At 34.4% G+C, this 10,309-nt stretch overlaps 3 protein-coding genes and 1 long non-coding RNA gene across 4 annotated transcripts in view; 1 reads left to right on the top strand and 3 right to left on the bottom strand.

Moving 5' to 3' along the window:
• Positions 1–5: 5 nt before the first annotated feature.
• Positions 6–913, bottom strand: LOC109584521 (uncharacterized). Its single transcript, XM_020000285.1, has 2 exons — positions 355–913; positions 6–307 (listed from the first exon to the last, which is right to left on the bottom strand). The coding sequence occupies exons 1-2, from the start codon at positions 461–463 to the stop codon at positions 6–8; spliced, it is 411 nt and encodes a 136-aa protein (XP_019855844.1). The 5' UTR covers positions 464–913.
• A 1,553-nt stretch (positions 914–2,466) lies between these two features.
• LOC109584520 (uncharacterized) lies at positions 2,467–4,923 on the top strand. Its single transcript, XM_020000284.1, has 4 exons — positions 2,467–3,560; positions 3,892–3,930; positions 3,987–4,316; positions 4,399–4,923. The coding sequence occupies exons 1-4, from the start codon at positions 2,517–2,519 to the stop codon at positions 4,783–4,785; spliced, it is 1,800 nt and encodes a 599-aa protein (XP_019855843.1). The 5' UTR covers positions 2,467–2,516; the 3' UTR covers positions 4,786–4,923.
• Positions 4,924–5,048: 125 nt separating this feature from the next.
• Positions 5,049–5,468, bottom strand: LOC109584505 (uncharacterized). The gene is made up of 3 exons (XR_002186047.1): positions 5,402–5,468; positions 5,245–5,345; positions 5,049–5,190 (listed from the first exon to the last, which is right to left on the bottom strand). It is a non-coding gene; the product is annotated as an uncharacterized LOC109584505 (long non-coding RNA).
• A 152-nt stretch (positions 5,469–5,620) lies between these two features.
• The window catches only part of LOC100640335 (beta-mannosidase-like), a 7,281-nt gene continuing 2,592 nt past the window's right edge, over positions 5,621–10,309 (bottom strand). The window contains exons 2-14 of the mRNA XM_020000264.1: positions 10,218–10,306; positions 10,076–10,159; positions 7,619–7,743; positions 7,449–7,569; positions 7,274–7,380; positions 6,958–7,102; positions 6,824–6,904; positions 6,436–6,558; positions 6,234–6,378; positions 6,041–6,162; positions 5,906–5,971; positions 5,725–5,824; positions 5,621–5,666 (exon numbers count right to left, since the gene is read on the bottom strand). Of these exons, the coding sequence (XP_019855823.1) occupies positions 5,960–5,971; positions 6,041–6,162; positions 6,234–6,378; positions 6,436–6,558; positions 6,824–6,904; positions 6,958–7,102; positions 7,274–7,380; positions 7,449–7,569; positions 7,619–7,743; positions 10,076–10,159; positions 10,218–10,306 (1,154 nt within the window). The 3' untranslated portion in view covers positions 5,621–5,666; positions 5,725–5,824; positions 5,906–5,959. The remainder of the gene's footprint in view (positions 5,667–5,724; positions 5,825–5,905; positions 5,972–6,040; positions 6,163–6,233; positions 6,379–6,435; positions 6,559–6,823; positions 6,905–6,957; positions 7,103–7,273; positions 7,381–7,448; positions 7,570–7,618; positions 7,744–10,075; positions 10,160–10,217; positions 10,307–10,309) is intronic.

Consider the following 10,309-nt stretch of genomic DNA (forward strand, 5'->3'; position numbering starts at 1 on the left):
TATCATTATAAATTGGAAACGTCATTCACAGGAAAGATATGAATTCTCCTCAATGCTGATACCAATGAATAGAGAGTAGAACCACCTTTAATGTACTGTACATCATCAGCTTTCTGTAACCATTTAGTAAGACACGCATGCAGACCACCCTCAATATCTCCTATAAAATTATGATTCTCTGTAATGACATCAAGTGTAGCAAGAGATAGACCAAGATAGCGACCAAGTCTACAGTAACTGACTCCTGCTCTGAATCCAGTGTAGTCATGTCTTCTGAGTAACTGAAGTATCTCAGGAAGATCAGTAACTAATATAAATAATTTCGTTTAGCAAAAGAAAAAAACAATAATATACTTGTCAGTTGATTTGGAGGGTCTACTGGTACAGAAGAAGCGACAGGAGAAGATAACTTAGAAGCCATCAGTTGTAAAGGGTGGGGCTGGTTGATGACATCGACACCCATGTACAGCTAGCAACGCCCTCGTGCTAGGGTGTTCCTAAGATATCCTTTGCCCCGGCCCCGGCCCCTCATGTAACAAATACGCCCACAAAGCTAGTACACACCCAAGAGTTACCATGCATGATCCGTGAATGATGGGTATCAGGCCTGGACCAGGTTTGATTCTATAACGGTCCAGTATCGACGGCCATCACTGCTGAATCGAGGCTGTTGCTCTGGCCTGGACCAGTATCTATTTCAGTCCCGATGTAGTCATAGCTGATACAGTAATGTCTGTTCGTCAGCACTGGTCCAGGCTGTATATCAGTACTGCCGGATCAGATCGATGCTTTTCAAGATGGCAGCCCCGCGTGGACTATCTGACATGTTTTGTTAAAGAAAATCATCTTAATCTGACTCTTTAAGAGAAATCTCGTTGGCTGTATACACTAGGGCTAAATCACTGGATGTTATGTGAGTACAGTGGACTACATTAAATGTTATACTATTTTTAGGCTATTTTGAACCATTTATTACTTAAACATGAGTAGGATACACGATATTTTGAGTAAAAAGTAGGCACATGTAGATACACAATCAAGCTAAATAAATTATTAATTGAGCAGATACATGACTGGAAAATAAAACGACTGACAACTTCCAATTAAAGTTTACCACATCTTGCCTACAAAATCTCTATGATACGAAAGTAGAGACCTGGGTTTATGAGGAATTATCAAAGGGGTATAAACTGCATGAACAAACTTATAATAAATTTAGGCTAATTATTATTGTGAGATTAATGACTTCAATTTAATTGACTATAATTAGAAGTACATACCTTTCATTATGGATTCTCCATTAACTTTCTAGTATTGAGCCAAACATTGAAACAGAGCCAGAAGACCTTTCTGCAATAATCATGACACTAGTGAAGACGATGAGAAATCAGGCGTAAAAATGGTTCACTACATGTGATTGTAACTATGTTTTTAATTAGGGTGAATGTATTAGTGATCATGATGATGAAGATATTGTACTGAGAGACTTATGAATGATAGTCACAAGTGTGGTAAAATAGTTTATTGATTATGTGTGTAATTGTTACTTTTCCTTAGAATTTTTGATACGGAAGATTATTCTAGAAATATTAGTATAGTAGGTGCTCCTTTAATTCATATTAATTTATTAATTTAGCAAGGCCACTAGTATACATTCTATAGTTACCTTATCTCACTAAGTTTCAAGACAAGAATATCTTAGGTTTGTTTAATTTCATGTGAAAAGCTAAATTCATTATTCAGGTTGTGATGAACTGAAACTTTCTTGTTTAAAGCTCTTGTTAAGGTCAGTTTAATCATAGTGTTTTAATTTATTATCATCATTTGTCATTATAGTTCACTTCAAATAGCATTGAATTTTTTTGTGAATCTGCCTTCATCATGCTGGTTAAGGAAGGTATGTACTATGTAGTTCCTTTGCTTATGTAGAATTTATGCCTCATTATAGTTATGTTATGGATCTAAGCTTTGTAGGACTATGTGTTACAAGATACCTTTGAAAGATCTGCTTCACTACATGGAACCCCAGAGTTCATTAATGTTGGAGATTTTGGGAAATTAATTTCTCAGTATAATGTAAGTTTATTATTTTAGTGCCTTCTTAATTTATGGCTCTTTAGGTGTCTTAAGTTACAAAACATGAAGTGTCTTACTTGTGGAACATTGGTAGACTATGATAAAGAAAACAATTATAATCTTTTTTGGTTTTAATAATAATTCCAAATCATTTTAAATTAATAATGAATAATAATTAAGTATTAATTAAGCATAAAAGAGAAGTACGTCATAATGAGGCTTAATGAATATCGTTATCGTTGTCGGATCAGGTCTGGCACAGGCATAAATCGTGGCTGATTCGTCAATATCGGATCAGGACATTGCCCCAAATCCTCGGTCCAGGCTCGATCATCAGTAATGATTCAGGCCTGTATCAGGACTGGTCCATGTTCCAACTCTTGGGCGTGTAGGCTGCTAGCTATCCGGCCTAGGCGTCGTAGAGCTAGGTACGTAAGGAAATGACCTCCTGGCTTAAGGCCAAGGTTGTTCGAGGGTTTAGTTACATTCTACCTGTACCAGAGGCTGCCGACTCATCAGATGAATTAGGTAGCCATGATTTGCAGCCTTCAATTACAGATACTCGAATTATCGCAAAATTCCAGGCACTAGTCAGGGCTAGTTTGGGTGGGCACAAAGAGCTGAGACTTTTAGTGACAGGGAAGACAGGAGAAGGGAAGTCCACACTAGTCAATGGAATACTGGGAATGAAGGTTGCTACTGAGGGAGCTGGTTCTGAGAGATGTACAACAGGAGTTAAAGGGCACAAAATACAAATCGAAGGTGTACCTATCACTGTGTTTGATTCACCAGGTCTCCAAGACGGCACAGAAAATGAAGATGAGTACGTAGCAGATATGAAGAAGAAATGTCAAAACCTCAGTTTAGTTCTTTATTGTTCTAAAATGACCAACCACCGTTTAAGAGATGAAGACAAAAATGCTGTCTTGAGGCTAACGAGAGAATTTGGTCAAAAGTTCTGGGAGCATGCTGTTCTTGTTCTTACATTTGCTAACATGGAAATTGTCTCAAGACGTGATGACAGAGATGAAGATAAAGGGCCTGAGCCTGATGATAATGATGATGATGGCTGGAAAGAATTGAAAAAGAAAAGATTTGAAGGTCGTTTGGAGAAGTGGAAAGATGGCTTCTACAAATTTCTAACAGATGAAGTTGGAATAAAAAGAAAAATAGTGCAAAGAATTCTTGTGGTACCAGCTGGAGATCACAGGGTAATAAGAGACAATAAGGAGCCCTACCGTCTTCCTGATCGTGATGATTGGTTTATTGAATTCTGGAAGGCTTGCTCCTTACGAGTGAAGGAAATTAATCTCTTCTTTAAAATAAATAAAAGCCGAATCGTGATTGAAACCCCTTCGATTGTGCCTAGTAGTCACCCACACTTAACAACAAGCTCAATTGATGAACTGACTACAGTTGAGGAAGAAGGGGAAGAAGTGTTTGTTGATGCAAAAGATTTCAATGAATTGACTCTAGGTGAAGAAGTAAGCAATATGCTTCAGTAATTGTGCATCATAATCTTGTAAATTTTGACAGTATTTCTAACCCTTGTATCCTATGACCATTTGTGGTTTGAATGTGCATTCTAACCTGTAACAACTTTCTAATGTGTGTACCGTATTTCCTTGAATAAGGGCCTAGGCGTTTATTGCTTAACAGAGGCAAAAATCACATAAAGCTGGCTGAAATATACCTATCTATAGTCGTAATATATTAGTGATAGGCCTTTATTTGAGTAGGGCCTCTATTAGAGGAAATATACGGTATGTGTATGTGCATTAAAATAACTCTTAATAATAATTCTTCAATTTAAAGGGTTTGCTTTGGTCAGCAATGGGGAATCAGAATAATGAGGTATGTACATTGTATTTTCTCATGCAGTAATTCATGTTCTTTTCACTTTTTTATAGGAACCTTCTGATGCACAAGATTACACATTTCTTTCAGATACACCTGCAGATGACTCTGAGACATATACAGCAAAGCTTCAGGAAAACTTGCAAAAAAAGGATAAAGAAGCATGGGTGAAGGATATGGAGTGTAAAGTTGAGAGACTATCAAAAGAAGTGGAAAGGGTAGCAGAAGAACTTAGAAAAACAAAAGAAAAAATGGAGAGACAAATTGAGGAAAATAGAAAAGCATTGGAGAGGCAAGCAGAAGAAAATAAGGTATCAATGGAAAAGCTAGCCAAAAAAATATTGCAAGAATTAGAACATAAAAAGCAGGATACAACAGTACATGTAAGTGATGTGACTCAGCAGTTAATGTACTGTACTCCTTCAATAAAGTATATTTATTGCATTATGTTGTTTGTATACATAGAATTGTGGTGATATTGTTGAAGAAAGAGTCAGTGCCAATGATGAAGAAAGAGTCAGTACCAATGATGAAGAAAGAGTCAGTACCAATGATGAAAAAAGATTCAATACCGATGATGAAGAAAGATTCAATACCGATAATGAAGAAAGATTTAGTCCCAATGATGAAGAAAGAGTCAGTCCCAATGAAGGTCGTGTACAAGAACATACACATGAAGAAATAGATGATAATTTAATTGTTGGCAGACAAATTTGTCTCAATGAAGCTCATTTACAAGAAGTAGTTGAAGAGTCACTTTACAGAAAATATGGAAGGGAGGTTGCTAGATTGGCTAAAAAAATTTGGAAAAAGATCACAGCTCCTGCAGTGTGGCTCATGTCATTGTTCTAATAAGTTGTGTAATGATTTTTGTGGTTAATTTTTAGTTTTAGTTAGTAAAGCTCTGATGTTGTCTATCTTTTAATATTTTTTATTAATTTTTTCATTGTTATTGTTATTGGTTTTTATACCAGGTTGACTTAACTTCCACAAGGGGTCTATTTTTATAAGTCTTAAAGGTCTACATGTCACTATGATACTATGATGTGATTATGCGCTCCTGTTTATAGTTATGGCTGTTGTATGGATTTTATGGCTAGCATACACCATTATCATTACGATTGGTGCACCTGGGCGTGGCCAGGAACAAATTATTTTTGAAAAAAATTACTACCATAAATTCATGGCAATTGTTTCATTTCAACACTGACTAAAATAAGATCAACTTAGCTAGATCCATATGTGTCGGCCAATGACCTAAAGACCAAAATCATTTCTTAATATTCAATGAAATTATAGATATCGAAATACTTTGCTTTTATGTTCTTGGTAGCATCTTCAGCAGTGCATCAGTCCAAGATGTAAATGTCATGCTATAGACTTTGTTTGGATTCATTAAAAACCCATTATCACTAACAGTACAATAAAGTATAGAATTAACAAAATAATTCGTAAAAGAGAATCTCACCTGAAATATCCTTCCAATGCTCCACTATCCAACATCACATAAACTGCAGTTGCATCAGATTGGAGACTGAAATATTAATACCAAGAAATTATTTAGTCGAAATGACTACATACTACAATGCTATATAAACTTACTGAATACTTCATTTGAAGATAAGGACGTCATATTACTGATTGATATTTTAGCTTGAGGAAGATTAGCTTTTGTAAAATTTCCAGGAAATTTAAGTTTAATTGAGTGCAACTAGTAAGTGTCAACCAGTGACCTATAATTATCATGATAATTAATGATAATAATAGTAACTACTAATTAATGACACAAACCTTGTTACTATGTTCTTGGTAAAGTCTTGAGTTGAAATGTCGGACCAGGAGGTAAAAGTCATGTTGTAGACTGTTTGGAGTCATTAAGAATCCATTATCACTATAGACAATAAGAATAGGACACTTTCAATACTTGCAGTATTGAGTATACATGTGTCATAACTATTGAGGATGATCTCACCTGAAATATCCTTCCAATGCTCCACTATCCAACATCACATAAACTGCAGTTGCATCAGATTGAAGACTAAACACAGCCAAAAAGAAAAATTATAGTTTAGCAATTATTAGTGATAATATCATAATAGAGACTTACTGATACTTCATTTGATGATATTGACGTCACATTACTGACTATTATTTTAGTCGATGGAAGATTTATTTTTGTAAAGTTTCCAGGAAAGAAATGAGTAGAAGAAAGGATTGTATTGGAACCATCTACATGTACATGAATATTGTATTAATACAAAATTATTATTTTTTAATATTTTAAGTAGAAAGTACTTTACCTTCAGTTATCCAAATATGCAGATAAGCATCATTTACTGTAACACTTCCTTGAAATATATCACTAATCTTGTATTCAGCTACTTTTTTTCCTGTAAATCCTTCAGACTGTAAGTTTGGTACACTCTTCTGAGATACTGTTTTACCCTATACACCATACACAATCAATATTACATAGCTATTGAGTGTATAGTGCTGTCTTACATCCCAAGATATGATGTCAACTGATAAAGAATACTTAGCAGTCATCTGTGGATCATCGACAGTGACATAAACTGCAATAGAGCCATTCAATTGATATGCAGTGACAGAGACATCAGAATAAATCTATAGCACATTAACAGACACAAAATATTTTTAAAATCAATGCTTGTATATACCGTATAGCGGGTAAATTTGGAGGGGCTAAATTTTGGCAAATTGCTAAATTTTGGTGATTGGTGGATGCAAATTTGTGGCCACGTGCCATTGAGCATGCGTATAATAGCTCAAAATGGCGGGTTTTTATTTTGGTGAATGAATGGCTATCAAAATGCCAAATTCACCAAACTTAATCCCCTCCGAAATTTCCCACTATAAGGTAAGCACTTACTCTCCTCATAGCATAATGCAGTAACTTCCATCGTCCAGCATATTCAACAGAAGACCAGGTCTGTGCCTGCCAGATATCATTCTATTATAATAAATTAAAATAAATTCAACCATCATATAATGACTGATACTCACTAGCTGCCAGTACAGTGTACCACGAGTGTATGCCCCAGCTTCGCTCAGTAACCTGTGATAATGCTCAGCCTCTGATCCTATGCATATAACTTGAACAACTTGAGATAAGTAGATGAAATCCTTAAACTGTTGAACTGAATCAGTACTATAATATAAAATTAAAAAGATGGAATTTTTCATGCATTATGAACAAGTGCATAAATTTAAGTTTATTATAGAGTATAATAATTACTGTGAGAATAGAAAAATTTGAGCTCAAATTGTTTAAAACTTTATTCCACAAAATGTGCAAGCTATAATAGTATTTCAGTCTCACTTGTTTGGTAGATGAAAGAACTTGGCCATCATGTTCTGCATTTGCTTATTACCATCAGGGTGATGCTGTCTGTGACTAGTGAAGAATGGTGAGTCGTTGCTCCAATCCTGCAATAACATTCAATAGAGTTTAAATATGTTATTTTACATATTGCATCATAGTGTCTCTGGCTTACGTCGGGTTTTGAAATCGTTGAGAGCGAGTAAAATGAAGGATAGCTCTGAAAACCAAACTCACTCGCAAATCGAGGCCGAGGAAAAGTTGAAACGTCATTACAAGTACTAAAATAGTCGTACCTGCAAAATTACGTTTTATCATTAGTAATTGTAGTATGGTTGTATTGACCTGTGTATGTCACCAACAGTTGTGTTCTGTGAGTCTCCCCATCGCTGTACATATATGCCCATCACTGGATCATCAACTTTAGCTCCGTTTGAGGGACTGGCTGGCCAATAGCTTCTTGTGGTGTCCTAAAGTCAGAGAATTACAAGTAGGTTCTAAAAACTAGAAATTGGCCAAAATCTGACAAAATCCCTGTGCTATAGCCCATGGTTTTTTCCAAAAAATGGCTCCAAAATCACTCCAAATTTTTATTACATTTTCTGATACATATTGATGTCCTTATGCTGTGTAAAAAGTTTGAGCTAATTCTGGCTTAAATTTTTCAAGTTACGGCCATTTTAAGAAAATGCCAAAAATCTGAAAAATTCACTGTACTATAGCCCATGGTTTTTTCGAAAAAATGGCTCCAAAATCACCTCAATCTTTTATTACATTTTCTGATACATATTGATGTCCTTATGCTGTGTAAAAAGTTTGAGTTGATTCCGGCTTCAATTTTTCAAGTTATGGCCATTTTAATAAAACACTAAAAATCTGAAAAATGCCCAAGGCTATAGCCCATGGTTTTTTCAAAAAAATGGCTCTGAAATCACCTCAAATTTTTATTACATTTTCTGATACATATTGATATTCTTATGCTGTGTAGAAAAGTTGAGCTGATTCTGGCTTTAATTTTTCAAGTTACGGCCATTTTAATAAAACGCTAAAAATCTGAAAAATTCACTGTACTATAGCTTATGGTTTTTTTGAAAAAATGGCTCCGAAATCACTTCAAATTTTTATTACATTTTCTGATACATATTGATGTCCTTATGCTGTGTAAAAAGTTTGAGTTGATTCCGGCTTCAATTTTTCAAGTTATGGCCATTTTAAGAAAACGCTAAAAATCTGAAAAATGCCCAAGGCTATAGCCCATGGTTTTTTTGAAAAAATGGCTCCAAAATCACTCCAAATTTTTATTACATTTTCTGATACATATTGATGTACTTATACTGTGTAGAAAATTTGAGCTGATTTCGGCTTCAATTTTTCAAGTTATGGCCATTTTAATAAAATGCTAAAAATCTGAAAAATTCACTGTACTATAGCCCATGGTTTTTTTCCAAAAAATGGCTCCAAAATCACTCCAAATTTTTATTACATTTTCTGATACATATTGATGTACTTATGCTGTGTAGAAAGTTTGAGCTGATTCCGGCTTCAATTTTTCAAGTTATGGCCATTTTAATAAAACGCCAAAAATCAAAAAAAATTTACTGTACTATAGCCCATGGTTTTTTCCAAAAAATGGCTCTGAAATTACCTCAAATTTTAATTACATTTTCTGATACATATTGATGTCCTTATGCTGTGTAGAAAGTTTGAGCTGATTCCGGCTTCAATTTTTCAAGTTACGGCCATTTTAATAAAACGCCAAAAATCTTAAAAATTTACTGTACTATAGCCCATCGTTTTTCCAAAAAATGGCTCCAAAATCACCCCTAATTTTTATTAAATTTTCTGATACATATTGATGTTCTTATGCTGTGTAAAAAGTTTGAGCTGATTCCAGCTTCAATTTTTACAAGTTTTTAAAAGTTGCTCCAAAATCGAACTAAATTACCTCTACTATTAGTAACGCGGTAGCGTTATTAGTAACTAGAAATGTAGAAATGGAAACTTGAAAACTAGAAATGACTAAGAGAGCTAGAATTCTTACATCAAATTATGATTGACTGTGGTTTTTCACAAAAAGTGGCTCTAAAATCACCTCAAAATTTTAATACATTTTCTGATACATATTAATGTCCTTATGCTGTGTAGAAAGTTTGGGCTAATTCCGGCTTCAATTTTTCAAATTACAGCCATTTTAATAAAACGCTAAAAATTTGAAAAATTCACTGTACTATAGCCCAGTTGAAAAGGGAACAGAGCCCTCAAAAAATTTGTTATGAAAAAGGGTAGAAATAAACATGTAGGTTAAGGAAAGGAATATAAGGAAGAAAACAAAGAACAGGTTAAAGATTGGTTAAGGTAATAAAACTATAGCCCATGGTTTTTTCTGAAAAATGGCTCCGAAATCACTTCAAATTTTTATTACATTTTCTGATACATATTGATGTCCTTATGCTATGTAAAAAGTTTGAGCTAATTCCAGCTTCAATTTTTCAAGTTATGGCCATTTTAAGAAAACGCTAAAAATCTGAAAAACTCACTGTACTATAGCCCATGGTTTTTTCCAAAAATTGGCTCCGAAATCACCTCAAATTTTTATTACATTTTCTGATACATATTAATGCCCTTATGCTGTGTAGAAAGTTTGAGCTGATTCCAACTCAATTTTTTTACAAGTTTGTAAAGTTGCTCCAAAATTGGACTGAAGTCCCTCTACTATAGTACAGGGACTTTGGCCAAATTTTGTCAAAAATGAGTAGAAAGAATTCTTCATTCTTATCATGCATACATGTGCCTTCAATATACCTCTTCCCAGAGTGTTGCTCTAACAGTTGAGTCATACAGTAATGTGTAATCAACCAGTTTAGCTGTATCACCAATAGCATATCCCTATGCATAAAAGTAAATGAAATAAATAAATAAATAAATCTTGGTTGTGTATATGTACCTGGTTCTCATTGTTCCCACTCCACAGTACAATGCTAGGATGATATCCTAACCTCCTAACATTATCAATCACTTCTTCTCTTACATTCTCTA

This window comes from Amphimedon queenslandica, unplaced genomic scaffold (assembly GCF_000090795.2).
Source record: "Amphimedon queenslandica unplaced genomic scaffold, v1.1 AMPQUscaffold_13203, whole genome shotgun sequence".
Lineage (NCBI taxonomy): Eukaryota > Metazoa > Porifera > Demospongiae > Haplosclerida > Niphatidae > Amphimedon > Amphimedon queenslandica.

Coding starts and splice junctions, on each gene's coding strand:
- LOC109584521 (XM_020000285.1), bottom strand. CDS start 463: ATGGGTGTCGATGTCATCAACCAGCCCCACCCTTTACAACTGATGGCT. Junction 308..354: donor CCCTCCAAATCAACTGACAA/GTATATTATTGT, acceptor TATTTATATTAG/TTACTGATCTTCCTGAGATA.
- LOC109584520 (XM_020000284.1), top strand. CDS start 2,517: ATGACCTCCTGGCTTAAGGCCAAGGTTGTTCGAGGGTTTAGTTACATT. Junction 3,561..3,891: donor AATTGACTCTAGGTGAAGAA/GTAAGCAATATG, acceptor TTCAATTTAAAG/GGTTTGCTTTGGTCAGCAAT. Junction 4,317..4,398: donor AGCAGGATACAACAGTACAT/GTAAGTGATGTG, acceptor TTGTATACATAG/AATTGTGGTGATATTGTTGA.